This window comes from Staurois parvus, unplaced genomic scaffold, assembly GCF_062004578.1.
Source record: "Staurois parvus isolate SC_StPar_1 unplaced genomic scaffold, SC_StPar_1.0 ptg000242l, whole genome shotgun sequence".
NCBI lineage: Eukaryota > Metazoa > Chordata > Amphibia > Anura > Ranidae > Staurois > Staurois parvus.
Genome location: NW_028318038.1, coordinates 1,916,237 through 1,935,386, shown reverse-complemented (window position 1 = coordinate 1,935,386; position 19,150 = coordinate 1,916,237). Strand labels below are relative to the sequence as shown.

The 19,150-nt window shown below is 43.8% G+C and overlaps 1 protein-coding gene and 1 pseudogene across 2 annotated transcripts in view; both read left to right on the top strand.

Moving 5' to 3' along the window:
• ATP7B (ATPase copper transporting beta) overlaps window positions 1-19,150 on the top strand; it is a 114,273-nt gene that overhangs the window by 24,083 nt on the left and 71,040 nt on the right. Inside the window, exon 2 of one of the 2 annotated variants that reach the window (XM_089680331.1) lies at window positions 1,124-1,253. In XM_089680331.1, the coding sequence (XP_089536457.1) occupies window positions 1,131-1,253 (123 nt within the window). In that variant the 5' untranslated portion in view covers window positions 1,124-1,130. Of the gene's footprint in view, window positions 1-1,123; window positions 1,254-18,220; window positions 18,566-19,150 lie in introns of those variants that run through there. The other variant, XM_089680330.1, reaches the window with a different exon arrangement.
• On the top strand, window positions 8,429-8,645 carry LOC149459957 (U2 spliceosomal RNA; annotated as a pseudogene).

Sequence of the window (19,150 nt, the reverse complement as noted above, 5' to 3'; positions counted from 1 at the left end):
AGGAAGCAAATGCTGACCCTAGATCAGCAATTGGCAAACTACGGCCCGGCGGACCTTTTAATCCGGCCCGCGGAGCTAGGCTCCCGCTAGGCTCCTCTCACAGTCCACCCTGAGGACCGGTGTAGCATGAAAATCTGTCTCCTATGAGGATCTGTCCCCCTCGACGTATCTGCGCATGTGCCGGAGATCGCCGATCGGCTGCTAATGCCTGAAACTGGCACATGCGCAGATACGTCGAGGGGGACAGATCCTCATAGGAGACAGATTTTCATGCTACATCGGAGCGGCGCGGGAACACGGCGAGAGGAATGCGCGGAGCAAAGGTAAGTGAATTGACACAGGGGGGACATGGGGAATGAATTACTATAGGGGGAATGAATTACTATAGGGGGGATGAATTACTGTATGGGGGATGAATTACTATATGGGGGATGAATTACTATGGGGGATGAATTACTATATGGGGGATGAATTACTATATGGGGGATGAATTACTATGGGGGATGAATTACTATATGGGGGATGAATTACTATATGGGGGATGAATTACTATATGGGGGATGAATTACTATGGGGGATGAATTACTATATGGGGGATGAATTACTGTGGGGGATGAATTACTATATGGGGGATGAATTACTATGGGGGATGAATTACTATATGGGGGATGAATTACTATATGGGGGATGAATTACTATATGGGGGATGAATTACTATATGGGGGATTAATTACTATGCTTACTATGGGGGAATATTACTATACTTACTATGGATGACACATACACATCATTCATCTACTCTTGGTCCGGCCCCCGGGTCCAATATATGAACCCATTGCGGCCCTCAAGTCAAAAAGTTTGCCCACCCCTGCCCTAGATGATGTCTGAACAAAGATGGTTCTGTCCTTCTGGAGAGAAAAGCAGATGAAGGCCTTGTCAGTGGGAGTATTGTGATCTCTGTGAGAGGTAATAAACACCTGGAAGTGTTACACCAGCATGTATGTACTGATCATGAAAACATATATCTGAGGCTAGGTCCACTTTATGTTGCCGTACACTAAATACTCATTTGCAGGAAATGATTGACCAATCATTATCTTCTATTATTTGTATTGCCTTTTAGGTAAAACATGTCCAGGAGGAATTTTCTGGAGGATGAGGAAGAAGAAGAAGTCGGGTTACTCAGTAAATATGAAGAACAGTACACAGAAAAATCCAGGGCAAAGCCATCACCTCACTTGTCCAGAAGTAAGGTAAGAAGGAGACTGACAAACCTGCAGAGAAAAGTGACTTCTAGTCTCTTCACCTAATGGAATCAAGTACCTGTGTGATTTCTGGAATAAGTAGGTGCACTGAGTACCACAAAGATAATATCCAGCTGTTTTTTTTGTTTTTTTTTGTAACATTTAAATGCATACAATACAAAACAGAAATAACATATGTAGCGCTACCTCTGCAGGGGCTGCTGATATTAACTGGTTCTTTTCCCATACAGTACAGAGGTTGCCAGTAACCCAAGAAACAGTCCATTCATTCCAGCTCCAATAGCCAGTCTAGGGCAGCCTTTCTCAACCTCTTCAACACAGAGGAACCTTTGAATTAACCACTTGATGACCACCCCATAGCAGATGTACTGCTACAGGGTGGTCATGCTGTGCAAAATCATGTAAACATACGTGACTTTGCATTTCCTGGCAGGGTTCGCACACACGGCACCGCCCTACCTGTGCTGCTACTGGCTCCTGAGGATGTCGATCACCGGGTCCCGGTTGGAGACGCCTGGCTGGGACTCTGTGATCGTCGGCAAAGCTGAGAGGGGAGCAAATTGTGTGTAAATAACACAGGTCTCTCTCCTGTCAGCGTGGGCGTGCTGCTTTCTATCTCTCTGCTGTGAAAGCAGTAAGTCTCCTTAGTAAAACACAACACAGTACGCATTCTAATCACTCCCTAACACACAGTTAACCCTTTGATTGCCCCTGATGTTAATCCCTTCCTGCCCAGTGTCATTAGTACAGTGTCAGTGCTTTTTATTATTATTAATATTATAATAAAGGATTTATATAGTGCCAACAGTTTGTGCAGTGCTTTACAATGTATTAGTACTGATCACTGTATTAGTGTCACTGGAGATGTCAGTGGCAGTTAGTTCTCCCCCAATGTCAGAATGCCCGCCACAGTCCTGCTATAAGTCACTGAACGCTGCCATTACTAGTATAAATAAATAAAAATCCCAGCATACTGCCATTTGTAGACGCTATAACTTTCACGTAAACCAATTAATATACACTTATTGGGATTTTTTTTCGCAAAGACATGTAGCAGAATAAATTTTGGCCTAAATTTATGAAGAAATTATTTTTTATTGGATAGGTTTTATGGCAAAAAGTCAAAAATATTGTTTTGTTTTTTTTCAGAATTGTCAGTCTTTTTTTGTTTATAGCGCACAAAATAAAAAAACGCAGAGGTGATCAAATACTACCAAAAGAAAGCTCTATTTGTGGGGAAAAAAATGACATAAATTTCATTTTCTGCACAGCATTGCATGACCGCACAATTGTCAGTTAAAGTAACGCAGTGCCGTATCGCAAAAAATGGTCAGGAAGGGGGGGGTTAAATCTTCTGGAGGGCAAGTGGTTAGCTTTCCAATGTCAGTGAACCCCCTGCTAAAATGACTATATCTACAACTCATGATACATTAGTGTGTTGGTCAGTGGGAAGAATTCTCCTTACAGATAGCTAAAAAGATCAATGATGTCAGTGCAAACTTATTTGAGAGGCAGAAATTGCTCACTGCCCAAGGAACTCTTAGCAGCCTCTGAAGGAACCCTTGGGTTCCATGGAACCCTGGTCTAGGGGTTGTCTTTTTGTAATTTATTGTTTGTAGAACTTGTAAAAGGAGAGGGGTTGGGGCATGGGATACTCCAAAATGCTCAGTAACATTGAACACATAGTACACTCTTCTTCTTGTGGGTATGGGGAGAGTCCAAGGCTTGGTTTACAATTTTGTGGGTTGTTGTGGGTGCATGAATTGAACCTATTCCCACAACCACCTGCAGCCAAAACGCGCTGCTTTTTTAAAGACATGCCAGGCTGCCATTCATTCCTAATGGCACCCACACACATCTAAACACGCACTGTGTTTGCAGGTGTGGGAAATCGCATGATGCAAAAGCACCATGTGATTTCCCTGTGGCTGAGGTTTAAAAAGGTGCTGGGAACTTTTTCCTGTGTTTTCCACAGGCACAACAGCCCATTCAAGTCATTCGACTGCTGTGCTCATGCAAGCGCGAACCACATCAAGCGCATAGGTGTGAACCAAGACTTAGGCCTTATAGCTGAAGACCATGGAGCAGTTCTGGTTACCTTGCATGGCTGCACAGCTCTAGGTAACCAGAACTGTTTTAGAGTGCTGCACAGTCAACAACTGGTCAGTCACAAGTCCCCAGGACCTTGCAGAACATCAACTTAGTCCATAGGATGCCTCGGAAGCAATCAGCCCCCTGAGGTTCTCGGAACCCTCCCCAACGGGGAAAAGAACAGTCTCCCCAGGACTCGAGACTATTCACCACCTCCCAGACCGACTTCTGGGCACATCTAGCCAGGGATTGGCCATGATAAATACTCAGACTAGTTATTTGAATTTCTTGCCCCAAGCTCTGGAAACGTCTGTGGAACCATGAGCAGACTAGAGCAAGTGATTACTGCTCCCTTGTATACAGAAGGAGCCCAAAATGTGAAGGTGCTATATCTATATAAAATTCCATTCCACATTTGACTAGTAGGTGGACTTTGTAATGCTCAGTTGGGGGCAATACTAAATCTTAATACACATACAAAATACATTAATGGGGGTTGTTTTACCTGTCAAAGGATTTGTATTTCTGTCCATGCAGTCTTAAGATTTGCACAGCCCTGTGTTGCATGGCAGGGGTCCACGTTTTTCTCTCCTGCAGTTGAGTAAAACTTACAGGTCTTGCCCCTCCCCCTATGGTTAGACAGTGTAAGGAGAAGAATCTGACTGACGAGCATATCTCTATGTCACTCTGCTCTCTCCTCCTATCAACATGCATACTGCAGTGCAGCAAACCTGATTGGCTCCTTTTACTTCTTCTCCCCCCAGTCTGAGCTCTGCTGTAAAGTGATGGATAGAAGCTGATACCAAGTTAATTTCAGGTACTTACACTGCTTTTATAAATATAAAACATACATGCCCATTTACACTGTTGCATTGTCAGGGGAAAATATTAGATTTGCAAAAGCTATTGGGAGGGGGGGTTATTTCAGTCTTTTAAAGGGGTAATAATCTTTCATCATAATCTCTCATCATGTTATGGCAAGTACTGATTTAGAGGCCACTGGCGATCTCATCCTCCATACACAGGAACCTCAGTCTATGCTGGTCAGCTATGGATATGGAACATGGAAACATAGAAGAGTGATGGAAGAAAAAGACCAATAGGTCCATTGAATCTGCTGTATTTTTGTTTGTTCAAGTGTAGATCTGTTTGTCCCACGCATATATAATTTCACTTACCGATGACTGACTCACTACCCCTGCTGGAATTCTTTTCCAAGCGCCATCTACTTTCTTAGGTAAAATAACACTCTACACAATTCAGCTCTTCGGTCTTACATGGTACATTCAGATAGTGAAAGGTGGAGCACAAGCTCATGGTTGCAGTGGCAGCCATACCCTTGTGCTCCGTTTCTTCAGCCGGCTCCCCCTCTGTGGCACCAGCCCTCCCCCCCCCCCCAAACCCCACATAGTTTCCAGGTCCTCCCTCTCTTGCTACAAACTCAGGATCACGTCAGAAGGTTTCAGGATGGCGAGCAGGAGACCAAGGAATGCTTGTTCCTCAATCTTCTGTACACTGAAGCCGGAAGGGATGATTATTTTGTCACTGCCAGTTTCACAACTGCCATTCTTTGGCTGATACAGCCGGGAAAACAGCTAACCAAGCACAATCTGTGCTTGGGTAGTTGCTTTGGAGGGCAGGGGAGACACTGGGGGTCTAATGTCCCCATGAAGAGTACCTGTCACCTATTCAATGCTATCACATAGGGGTTTATTAAGCTAAGTTTATTTAGCTAAAATGAATAAATAAATAAAAAATATAATGAAATGTATTAACCACTAGTCTACAGGGCACTTATACCCCCTTCCTGCCCAGGCCAATTTCCAGCTTTCAGCGCTGTCACACTTTGAATGACAATTGCGCGGTCATGCAACATTGTACCCATATGAAATTTTTATCATTTTTTTGAGACAGATAGAGCTTTCTTTTGGTGGTATTTAATCACCTCTGGGATTTTTTTTTTTCTTAAACAAACCAAAAACCACTGAAAATTTTGAAAAAAAAAAGTTTTTTCTTAGTTTTTGTTATACAATTTTGTAAATAAGTGATTTTTCTCCTTCACTGATGTGCGCTAATGAGGCTGCAGTGATGGGCACTGATAGGCTGCACTGATGGGCACTGATGAGGCACTGGTAGGTTGCACTGATGGCCATTGACAGGTATCACTGATGGGCACTGAAAGGCAGCACTGATACATGACACTGATATATGGCACTGATAGGCGGCACTGACTGGCACTGTTAGGCGGCACTGATAGGCAGCACTGACTGGCACTGTTAGGCAGCACTGACTGGCACTGATAGGAGACACTGACTGGCACTGATAGGTGGAACTGAGTGGCATTGATAGGTGGCACTGACTGGCACTGATGGGTGACATTGAAAGGCAGCTCAGGTGGCATTGATGTGCACTTGTATGCACTGATATGTGGCATTGATGTGGCACTGATGGGCACTGGCACTGATGAGCACTGACAGGTGGCACTTCTGGGGCCACACTGATCATCAGGGCACACTGATCATCAGTGCCCTAATGATCAGTGTACATGTCCCCTCCGCGGAAAGCCGATTACCGGCTCTCCTCTCCTCTCCTCTCGAGCTATCAGCGTGACAGCTCGAGAGGAGAGAAATGCCGATAACCGGCATTTCCGTGTTTACATGTGATCAGCTGTGATTGGACACAGCTGATCACATGACCGAGCCGACATCTTCGGCTCTTTCCGTGATCCGCTGTGTCCGAGGGACACAGCAGACAGGCGATCGCCGCGCTGCGCGCTCCCTGAGCCGCGCATGCGCAGTGAGAATGGTAGGATGTCCTAAGATGTCCTATCAGAACGAGAGAACCACCTTGCGCCCGTCATTGTACTATAGGGCGAGCGGAAGGTGGTTAATGTATTAATGAAATGTATTAAAAAAAAATTATAAAGTAACCCCCTTTGCCCTGCAAACAACCACAAATGCAGGTGGGGCACGTGTATGTAAACTGCGGTTGCCCCGCACAAGTGAGGTATCGCTTCAAATGTCGTAGTGAGAGCAATAACTCTAGCACCATAGTTCACAGTTAACTCTAAACTGATGAGCAGTACAGACTTTTAAAGCACCGCCTATGGATTTTTGTGGGTACCATAGTTTTGCACAATATCACAGACACAGGCAATTTTAAGGCTTGACGTGTTTGGTATCTATTTACTTGATGCAATTTAATTTTTTATGTTTTACCAAACGTTGTGTATTATATTGTATGTTAGCACTAAAATTCCTTGTATTTTTTTTTTACCTGAAAATATGCATTTGATAAACACTTGCGCAAATGTCATGAGACAAAAAATTGCAACTATCTTTTTATTCTACAGGGCCTCTGTTTTCAGAAAATATACAATGTTCTGGGGGTTTACAGTATGCCAGAAATGCAGATTTGTACACGTGTGCAAAAAATGAAAAAAAAAAATTCTAGAGCTGAAGTGGTTAATGGATTATTTTTGAACTTTCCTGCTAGTTTGAGGTTATGTCCCCGAGTTCATAATCTCAGCAATATTGGAAATACTGCCCTCCTGAACCTTTTTTGAACCTAGCTTAAATTTTGAAAGTGTTATTTTGCTTGGCTGACCTTCTAACTTCAGTGCTATATGGACCTGAAAAAAATACATAGGTAAGAACTCCTGACTTTTCTTTGACTTTTTTGATCTGCTAATTTGTTGTCAGTGGTTCAGCATAGTAGCCAAGCAACTGGCATTTTCAGAATGAGATCAGCAATGGCAGCCTGCTTGCTTTCAGCTTATTTGATGGTGGTGGATATCTCGATGCCCATTATGGGGGTGGAGCGGAAATTTCAAGGCTGTTTTTACTAGGGAATTGTGTGGCAGTCCTTCACTTTTGGGGCACACATTACTTGCTTAGTGTACTTTATTGCAGGCTGGGCTAAATCAATGCTGAAGCTCTCAGAATCTGACCCAGATATTCAATAGAAAAATATAAGACAATCGTATGTAATGACTAACACGTGTAAAGATACTACTGCTAAAAGATATACATAGCCACAAAACTATAGTTAATGACAAGTTCACCATTCGTAACAAGTTACATGTTACACCCATAGTCAAGGTGTACCACGTTATGATCAGACTGGCTCTCGCACCCCCCTGATCCCCACTTTGACAGCTAGTGGGGGATCTTCTCTCCCCTGTTAGCTGTCAAATTTTTTAAAAAAATGCAGCCGTGCGGGGCTCCGCCCACCCAGCTGTGTCACTCATTCACAGTCCTCTGTGAATGAGAGAATACAAGTCCTGACAGCCTTAGAGGTGGTCGGCTTGTAGTCCTCAATGAACTACCACCGTGCTATGGAGTGCCGTGGTAGTTAATTCATTCTTCCTGTCAGTATATCTGCTTGCCCTACATCTCTTATGGCCAAGCAGATATACTGACAGATCTGAAGGAGACCTGCATGGCTCCAGCAATCTGCTGATCGCTGGTCCAGTGCTTTAGAGGTTCCAGAAACACAAAATAATAAATGCACATTTTGTTACCTGCAAAAAATGTGCATTTATTGTTTTTTGTAAAAGGCTATGGATAACTCCATTAAATATGTTAATATATATTATCCTTTCATTCTATAATAATTTGTAATATGTAAACCTATATTAGGTACATGGTTTTTTCTACATAGACTTCAGTACCAGTTTGGTACCCAGCAGATTATAAAAGAAATCCCTTCCCAGCCTCCCTTTGTCTATGTCGGTGGTGCAATGCTTTACAGGCTCCTGCAGACAAAAATAATAAATGCACATTTTTTTACCTGTAAAAAAATATGCATTTATTATTTTTTTACTAAAAGGTGAACTTATCCTTTAAAGTGACCCTGTCAGGTTATAAAGATATGCAGATAGAAGGTCCCTTAAGAAGAAGAGCTCTTATTCTCTCTCCTCCAGGTCCCCATGTCTTCCATCTTTCTTGTGTTCCAGTATTGCAGCCTCCATAAGACTATTCAGCATTTGAAAGTGTGACATGCCTGTGTACCCCTGCTGTTCTTCCATTTTCCAATCCCTAGGACCCTGCTATGTCTGATAATCATGTAGACTCGCTTTTCAAACTTTTGGCTGACATCAAGTGTAGTATCTGTTCATATCAGTGTCTGGTAGGGGTGCTCTGCCATCATTCTGGCTGGGATGGCTGGCTGTAAAGTATCCCCGTTGGTATGATTAGGGGCATATTTACCACAAGGCAAACAAGGCATTTGCCTAGGGTGGCATTTTCTCAGGGGGGCAGCACTGCCCCCTGGAAGAAGGGACCAAAGAAGAGACACACATGGACATGGGGATCAGGTGGGATCCAAGAGAGGCTGCAAGCTGCTTGAGGGTATATGCAGAGCCCGACTCCCATTCCCGAGGATGTCCAGAGCTGTGAAGGTGAGTATCTTTCTCTCACCGGGTGGGGAAGGTGGCATATGGGGGGCAATGGTAGTGGAAGGCTCTCTTGGGTGGGGCAGGGGTGCTGTTGGTCAATGTCTCTGGTATGATGGTGATCATGAGAGATCTTCCTTGTGGAAAGGAAAACGGAATTAAGCACCTGCTGGGTGACCTGGGGGTCAGAATTTCTTCCCTAGTGATGTGGGGGATTCTGAGAGGCCCATTGCCTCTTGATTCACACTGTACTTCTTTGTCTGGCTGAGGTCTAGGAAGGCAGAGAGCCCACTGTGTCAAGCACTCCCTGAGAGTGGTGACCTGCCGTTCTCTAGTAACTCGTTTGTCAGCTTTGGCTGATCATGAGGAAAGGGGTCTGCTGGGCCTTTTGGTTAGGTAGACCTGAGTGCTCCTTGCCCCTGTAGGGAGTCTTGTGTCCCGGTGGGTCAGTGAAGGGTCCTAACTATTTGGGAGGGGATCATATAACACACCATAAGGCTGCCCATAGATGATTTTTTTTTTTGTGTTAAACTAGTTGGTTGAATATTAAAAAATGACCTGATTCGACCATCCACACATTTTGAGGTGGATGATAGAATAATCCCCGCTAAGCTATTGTGCTCTGACAGCGGAGAGACTTACCTGCCGTCAGAATGCATTGATCAGCGTTGCCAAGTATAACCAGCGGAGCTGATCGAGTGGTAAAAATCTGACAGGACAGTTGTACATACCTACATAGATGGATCAAATGCATTCTGTCCTTGCTGAACTGCTGCATTTCAATTCAGGTATGGCTGGATTAAATTCCCCTTTTTGTGTTCACTTCCACTTTTCATTTATGGTGTTTTGATTTTGCGCACCACGCCGTGGGCTCTTAAAGAAGAAGGACAACGCTAAAGTGCATGCCAAAGAGTCCTATGAAGATGGGAGGCACAGATCACCGGAGTGAGTAAGCTGTTCTACTGCAGGGACCTCTCATCTGCATTTTTTTAAAACTTATAAGGTCACTTAAACGAGTCTCCCTTGCCTAATTTTAGTTCTTCTCTTGGCCTCAACATCACCCCAGATATCTACCAGAAACGTTCCCCTAGATGGTTTTCCTCTTAGCATTTTGCTGGTTCCTTCTTTCTGTCATTTTCCCTTCATTGAGAATAACAGGCTCACCCAGAGAACAAAGGGACCTCTTTGATGTTTCTTTTTAGAAGAGATCTGCTTGATGTGCTGTTAGCTGAATAATAGCTAAGCAGATGTTTTTCTCAGATCTGCAACAACACCACTGAAGCTCTGTTGCTGACACACAGAATGAAGGCAAGCTTTTTCATGTACACTTAGCACTGGTATATATTACATGTAATGCTGCATATGTCAGTTTGAAACTGTAAAAAGTTGTTCTAAAGGCTAACTGTTTTTACCTTAAAGTGTTACTAAACCCAGGACCCTGCATTCATTATCTGGTCTCCCACAGTACACACAACATGGAAATGCAATTATTTTAGTAAATATAAACTGCTACATACTTTTCTTATCAGCAGTTAGAGCAGTCTTGTGACTGCTATCAGTGTCCAGCAGAGCACTGGTTAAAGCTTGTAGGAGGAGTTTTCATTCTGCTCTAGGAGGATGCAGGACCCCTGACCTCTGCTTGGACAGTGCTGATTTGCCCTGCGCTGATCACATGCACTGTCCCAAGAAAAGATAAGAGGGGGACACTGGAAGAAGGGGAGGATCATAGACGTCAGGATCAAACAGTATTTTTACACAATGCAGAGAATTAACCCCTTAGGTTCCACAGTGAGTATATCAAGCATGCTTTACTGTATACACAGACTGATTTTACTGTTGTGGGTTTAGTATCACTTTAATGCATTCCCTTCATTGGGCTAATATAACACCCAATAACTGCTAAAGTTGGTCATTCTAGTATACACAGTTGATGGGGGGGGGGGGGGGGCAGGGGGACAAAATAACAAAAAAACAGATGAATTATGAGCAAAGCATATCTCTCTGTAGTGTGTACTTCAATTAAGAGTACTAAGTGTCATTTCTGTGTGCTGCTTCATTCCTCTGCTATCAGTATGAATCACTTTTTCTGACACCAAGGGAAAAACAGTGACAGGGGATGGATCTCTATCAGATTGACAGCCTCAGCTCTGTCCCTGTGTGCTGTGTGGAAGGGGGTGTCTCTTCCCTCCAATCAGATCTCAGAGCTCTCCTCACTGACCGTTGCAGAGTGTAATTTCAACTCTCTGCCCCCTTTTTTCTGGACTCTCAGACAAGCTTTATAAATTCAGCACTTTGAATAAATATAGAGAAGACTGCAGATGGAAAGATCGAACCTATGTAGGAGGATTTGTTTCATCTCTGCATTTCACCTGAGACCAAACAATTCACTAGGTATATGTGAATATTATCCCATTTTAAATACAGATATCATGATTTCCAGATCAAGTTGATTGGTCGGTGTTTTTTAAAGCATTCAGTTACAAATTGTGTACTGTAACATTTGCATGGCCAAATTATTTAATTTTTTTAGGGCTGCTATATCACAAAAACCAGCAGAGGTCAGTATACAACTAAATTCAGGCCTGCCAGTACCAAGACCTGTGGAAAATATACATTATGCTGTGATTTGCAAACAATGGCAGTAGTGTCTAGTTTATTGCCAGTCCAGTATCCAATTCAGTATATCCTATATGGGTCAGATACATTAGACTCATATTGTTTGAACTTTCAGATTGGAAGTATTTAGGTGGAATGTGACGTTGCTTGTGGAATACAGAATACATAAACAATGCAAAAATGTGACTTCATGTTTGGAATTCAGTTGGAGACAGACTTGGACACAAATATGGAAGTGTATATTACCCACACAGCTCTTTGGCTGGTCAATTAATGTGGAGATGCCCTTGAAAAAACTCTGCTGGATACTCATAAAGCAGTGGGTGTGACATTCACCAAACATTCACAGGTGATGGATCAATTGCTGTCATTAAAAACACATGCACTAGGAACATTTACCTGCAGTAATGTAGGCCATAGATGGGTCGAAAATCGGCCGATTTTTCGGCCGAAAATAAAATCGGCCGATTTTCGGATCGTTAGTGGGCTAAATGTTCGGCCGTTTTTCGGTATTTTGGCAGATTTTTTTTATTGGTAAAGTTGGAAAAAAATCGGCCGATTTTACCGATCGGCCGATTTTCGCGGCAATGATGGGCAAATCGGCCGATCTTTTACCGATAAAAAAATCTGCGCATGAGCAGTGACCTGCAAGAGGAAGACAAAAAGAAGAAAGAAGAAGAGGATGAAGAAGAAGTGGATAAAGAGGAAGAAGAGGATGAAGAAGAAGAGGATGAAGAAGAAGGGGATGAAGAAGAAGAGGATGAAGAAGAAGAGGAATTCCAGTCCGGCAAAAAGTGTCCCTGCAGAGAGCTCCGCTATTTCTTTGACAGTTTCTTGACATTTATAGCGGTTGCAACATTGTATCTATTTGTTTCCGAATAAAAACATCTGTATCCTAAATGGATACAAATAGATACAATGTTGCAACCGCTATAAATGTCAAGGAACTGTCAAAGAAATAGCGGAGCTCTCTTCAGGGACACTTTTTGCCGGCTGTAGACGGGATGAAAATCGGCGGGTTTTTTTTTTTTTTACCGTTGCTGGTAACGTCGGCTGCTTGAACGACCGATTTTTCGTTTTTTAAAAGAAAAATCGGCCGATTTTGACCCGTCTATGGCCTGCATAAGGCTACGTTCATACTAGCCTTGTTAGCAAGCGGCAGACAGGCGTTTGGGAAGTGTTTTTACCGTTTCCCAAACGCCTGGGAAAATTCTGCACATTGCAGCACATAGTGCTGTTTAAACAGGAGCATTAGCGTCGTGGCAAAACGGACGCCTTTGGTCGAGTCAGGAGAAGTTGAAGCCTCCTATTCAAGTCTATGGTGCCACTCCGCAATTGCCCAACCGGCGTTTGTGGTTGCGAGGCGTTTGCGGAGCGGTAACTCCATTCAAACTTCATTAAAGGTGCTTGGGAGGCGGTTTTAACGCTTGGCAACTTCCGCTAAACCGCGCATGCGGAGCGTTAAAAACACTCCACAAACGCCAAACCAACGCTTGTCAAACGCTATAGGGGTGTTTGGCAAGAGTTGGAAAAACAGTCAAGTGTGAACGAGCCCTAAATGTTTGCTGAATGTCAGATTAGTTGCTTTATAAATACAGACCTTAGTGATCCGCATGGTTATTTGACCACTTGCCCTCCAGAGGATTTACCCCCCTGACCAGGCCACTTTTTGCTATATGGTGCTGCGTTACTTTAACTGACAATTGCGCAGTCATGCAATGCTGTACATAAATTAAATTTATGTAATTTTTTTCCCCATAAATAGAGCTTTCTTTCGGTAGTATTTGATCACCTCTGTGGCTTTTATTTTTTTGCGCTAAAAACAAAAAAAGACCAAAAAGTTTGAAAAAAGAAAAAAAACTAATTTTTTTACTTTTTGCTATAAAACATATCCAATAAAATTTTTTTTAAAAAATCTAATTTCTTCATACATTTAGGCTAAAATGTATTCTGCTACATGTCTTCGCTAAAAAAAATCCCAATAAGTGTATATTAATTGGTTTATGTGAAAGTTATAGCCTCTGCAAATGGTGGTATATATACTGGATTTTTTTTTTTTTTTATACTAGTAATGGTGGTGATCAGCGACTTAGTTTTTTTTTTCATTTTGGATAGAATAAGGGAGGGTTATAACCCCTGTCAGTTTATTTTTTTCCATTTGTGTCCCATTGGGGGTATTTACCTTCACTTCCTGTCCCATAGCCAAACAGGAAGGGTGAGGAAATCCCTGAAAATTAAGGAACGTACCTGGGGACCCCCAGGTCTCCAGAACTTGTGTCCCCATTGGAAACATTTCCCCTCTAAGCCCTCTTGCACACTGGACATTATTATTATACAGTATTTATAAAGCGCCAATGGTTTGCTCAGCGCTGTAAATTACAAAGGGGGACAGAACATGTGACAGAACAATACCAATACAATACAAAACATGAGGGGATCGAGGGCCCTGCTCTTTCCAGCTTACAATCTAGGAGGGAGGGGATAGTGGTACAGGAGGAGATAGCTGTTGGGGATGGAGTGGTAGGAAGAGTGGAGGAGGTCGGCAAGTTAGGGGGTGGGGTAGGCTTCCCTGAAGAGATGGGTTTTCAGGGTGCGCCTAAAGGAGAGGAGAGTAGGTGATAATCTGATGGGTTGGGGCAGGGAGTTCCAGAGGATGGGTGACACCCTGGAGAAGTCCTGGAGGCGGGCATGGGAGGAGGAGACCAGGGAACTAGAGAGAAGGAGGTCTTGTGAGGAGCGGAGTGTGCGTGCTGGGCGGTACTTGGATATTAGGTCAGTGATGTAGTTCGGGGCAGTATGGTGGACAGCTTTGTACGTCAGTGTTAGGATTTTGAATTTGATCCGTTGTGCAATCGGAAGCCAGTGGAGGGATTGGCAGAGGGGGGTGGCGGAGATGGAGCAGTTGGAAAGGTGAATGAGTCTGGCAGCCGCATTCAGGATGGACTGAAGTGGGGATAGCCTGTGGTGAGGCAGGCCAGTGAGGAGGGAGTTGCAGTAGTCGAGTCGTGATATGATGAGGGAGTGGATGAGCTGTTTAGTGGTTTCTGGGGTTAGGACATTTTTACAGCTGTTGTTTTTGGCTTTTGATGTTTTTTTCTACAGCTAGTAAACCCCCCAGCATGTTATCCTATATGTCCATGTACACATAGACTGTAATCAATTTTTTTTTGGCTGGGGAAAAAAAACAGAACTAGTGGGTTTCTAGAGGAGTTTTCTAGCTGTAAAAATGCTCTAATGCTGAAAAATGCGTCAAAACGCGGTAAAACGCTGCAAACCGACGTTTTTGGACTTTGACTCACAAAAACCCGCTAAAAACGCAAAAGAAGAAAAATGCGGGAAAACGTTGTTAAAATCGGCAAAATGTCGCTAAATGCTGATGCAAAAACGCTTAAGAAAAGCTGAAAAACTCGTGTTTTTAACATGACTTTACACAGCTAACGTTACCAGCGTTATCAAAACATCAAGTGTGCATGAGGGCTAATACTTTTCTGGGGACAACCCAAAATGCTTTTATTTTATTTTATACTTTCACTTTTGATGATCATCATGGTAAACAGGACAAATAGAGAGAGTTTAGCACCCTCTAGTGTGCTGCTAGAATAGTGCAGTGTATCATAGGTAAGATTGTGTATGACTCATGGTAGTTATATGAGTCTGTGATTGAGGTTGGGTTATTTCAGGTCAGTTGGATGACTCAAGAGGTAGTGGCTCTATCGCCTCCTCGTGACTCTGGAGGACCATAGAACCTTCTAGAAGTCAGTAAGCAAGAAGGGGTGGAGGCCTAATCTGCATATTCATTGGGGGTCTGGCTAATCCCAGGTTTGGAGTCTCTGGTAGAGTGGTGGACTGGCCTGTAAATATGAGAGAGACAGGATGACAGAGAAGTCGGGTGGATGGAGTGCTGAGGAGATTGACGGTGCCTAGGAGTGGTCCCCTAGGTCTGGGGGGCTTCAGGCTGGACTAAGGCTGGCTCAGGATACATTCAGTAGAGAGGCACAAATGGGATCAAGATCTGGAGCAGCAGGGAGCAAAGAGGACAACGTGAGTACAGCAGTACACTCTGGGATCTACAAGGGAAAGGTTTGCCACACATAGCAAGCTTTCTAAGGACAGCGCTGGGCTCAATCCTTTATCCTTGTCCCAGGAGATCTTCCAAGAAGCCAGGAGGGCTGATAGTGGTTGCAGGCTGTGGAGGTGGGAGCAGCTCTATAGGGGGAGAGAAGACCTCTCTGCATGTAGCTATAAGATGTAAAGTGTATTTTGAGGGGCTGCTAGTACCTCGCCCATAAGGGCAGCTGCTACTGATCCGCAACGACTGACAGCTTTCAGGAAAAGAACAGTCCAGGATCTGCTTTTGTACATAGGAAGAAAGTATCCCCCTTTCATGGTTTCAAGCCAAACTGGGCATCCCATAATCCATATTCCCCATCCAAGTTGATTTCCCCTAATACAGCGGTTCTCAACCTGTGGATCGCGACCCCTTTGGGGGTCGAACAACCCTTTCACAGGGGTCTCCTAAGACCATTGGAAAACACATATTTCCGAAGGTCTTAGAAACCGAGACACCGCTCCTCTATCAGTCTCCAGGCGGGTCTGCCCACATGCAGATACGTCCACATTTCCCTGGACGCGATGTGTGCGCGGGATGACATGCCGCCCCTGTCATCTGGCCACATCCCCGGGATCACTCAACAGCTCCGCCTCCTCGCCAGTGATTTGCCGCCAGAACTGTAGCTCAGGAGAGGCACACAGGCGGCCAATCACCGGCGAGGAGGAGGAGCCGAGCAGCAGCGTGAAAATCAAAGAAGATCGAGCAAGGGAGCAGACGGAGAAGGAAGACAGCTGACAGGTAAGTGTCTGTAGCGTGCAGATGGTGCTGCTGCAGCCAGGTATGCTGGCTGTAGATGGGAGAGGGAGGGAACAAGCCCAGGCTGCAGCAGGAGTCAGCAAGGTAAGTATCATTGGTGTCAGTAGGAGGAATAGTGCCCCATCATTGGTGTCACTAATACCAATGATGGGGCACTATTCCTCCCACTGACACCAATGATGGGGCACTATTTCCTCCCCCCCCCATTGACACCAACGATGGGGCACTATTCCTCCCCCCACTGACACCAACGATGGGGCACTATTCCTCCCCCCACTGACACCAACGATGAGGCACTATTCCTCCCCCCACTGACACCAATGATGGGGCACTACCCCCCCCCCACTGACACCAATGATGGGGCACAATTCCCCCCCACACTAGTATCAATGATGGGGCACTATTCCCCCCCCCCCACTGACACCAATGATGGGGCACTATTCCTCCCACACTGACACCAATGATGGGACACTATTCCTCCCACTGACACCAACAATGTGGCACTATTCCTCTCACTGATACCAATGATGGGACACTATTCCTCCCACTGATACCAACGATGGGACACTATTCCTCCCACTGACATCAGTGATGTGGCACTAGTCCTCCCACTGCAAAATTACAGTTATGAAGTAGCAACGAAAATAATTTTATGGTTGGGGGTCACCACAACATGAGGAACTGTATTAAAGGGTTGCGGCATTAGGAAGGTTGAGAACCACTGCTCTAATAGAATAACAAAACCAAGCCCATGGACTGGTCATTATCTCTGGATGCAAGTTGGTGTGAAAAATACCTGTTGCCTGGCTGTGCGAAGACAGGCTTACGGAAACCCATTTCACAGCGGCCCTCAGGAGGGTAGCACTACAAGGGTGAATCCCTTTAACAGGGGCATAGACAGCAATAAACACCTAATAGGTGTTCTAGTCCATCTCCATTCTGGCCAAAACTTTTAAATAAAGTTTTGCCTTTAGTTATACTTTAAGAAAATGTAGAAAATTGTATAGGCAGGTGGATTAGTCATAGAGCTATTGCCAAGTTAAAGTGTCACTAAAGGCACTTTTTTGTTAGTTTTGGATATAGTGGAGAGGGATTACAACACCTGTCGGTTTTTATTGCTGTCTGTGCCCCCGTTAGGGAGATTCATCCTCTCTATTTGTCCTGTTTACCATTATCATTGAAAGTGAAAGTAAAAGCAATCCCAAATTTTGGGTTGTCCCCAGAAAAGTAATAGAGGGGAAATCTTCCAATGGGGACACTAGTTCTGTCGACCTGGGGAGCCCAGGGAATTCCTTTTAATTTGCAGGGATTTCCTCTCACTTCTTGTTTTGGCCATGGGACAGGAAGTGAAGGGAAATCTCCCCAATGGTACACACAGGACAAAAAAAAATAAACTGACGGTGGTTACAAAAAAGTTTTGCCTACAACTGTACTTTAACCAAAGCATGGTGATGTAGGTACATTTGGTCTGGGTATCAAGGCAGCAATGATCTTTGGTCATGGAAGGGTTAAATATTCAGGATCAAATCAGTTTTAGATGGGAACCAGCAGGGACTTTACAGTAGAAGGGAGACAAGCGTTTCCATTAGCAACAGTAGAACAAGTTTTGAAAAAAGGCATCTGCTGTTAAATATTTTAGAAGCATTGGCTGAAATTTGTCCAATCATGATAGTAATATTATTATTATTTATAATAAAAGCAATAAATCTCAGGTCTGCTTAGTAGCAATAACTTGAAAAGTTCCGATCTGGTTAATAACACAAGGCCCTATGTTGATTGGTCAGAGCCGTGTTGGGATTTGCACACGAGGACTGTGTAAAATCTAGCCGCGTCATTATACACTGTCAGTACAGCTGATATTTGATATCCATGTGAGGCATGGTGGAGTTGCGCTCAGCAGTCTGGCAGTGTGCAGAGCCAGCATGACATCTCACAGGAAGAGATTTGAATATTATGAATATGTGAATAGCTGAGTGCAGAGCCTTCCATCCTATAAAGGCTGGAGTACGATCATTGATGAATTTCTTTTCCAGGGCTCCGACACTGAACTAGCTTCATTTACATTTTGTTATATTATTTCATCTTTGTTGCTCTGTATTCAAATAATTATTTAATATGATTTCTGATAAGGACAGCTTAGACAGTAATGTAAAGGTGGAGGGTGAGCAGATGAAGGCAAAAAAACAGTTAGCATTGGTAACTCCCCAGAATTCACCTGCTGGACCACCAAGCTTGGAGTCTGGGAGTGCCAGTGTAGACAATTCTCAGGAGAATGGGGGGGCTACCAGTATGGCAGCAATCGTTGCAGAGTCTGAGGTCTCCAAAATGCAGGTGAGTCAATCTACACATTCAGCTTTATTTTTGTGTCATTGTAGCATATAGATAGAAACAATTGAGTACTGTCCGTGATACTTTTTTTATTTGCACTAACATATAATTTTGAGGACAAGCTTTTGGGGAGTGTCCCCTTCTTCAAGGTCCAAGCAGTACTATGTTTCTGTCGCAAATGCAAATGCCCTAATACAGCTACATTCACCTCTAGCTTATAGATAGAATTGTATAATAAAAAGTCAGCAGCACTCAAATTTCTGGAGCTTGGACCTCAAGTGTTATCTTGCTGTTGTCAGGTTTCTCCATTGCTCAAGATGCCGTAAACCACAGCGGCCAATGACATTTGGTGTACTGTAGTTAGATTATGTAGAAGATGGTTTTCAACTGTTTGCTACAACTTACAGCATATTTCTCAGTGATCTTAAATTGGATTTCCGGTTTCATTCTAAAAATATGATGACAAATATTTTGGGTCCTGCATCCATAGAGACACAGAATAGTGACTATAGAACAAAAAAGACCAAGCGGTCAATCGAGTTTGCCGCATTTTTTAAAAAAAACTTTTTTGTGAGTATAGATCTATAT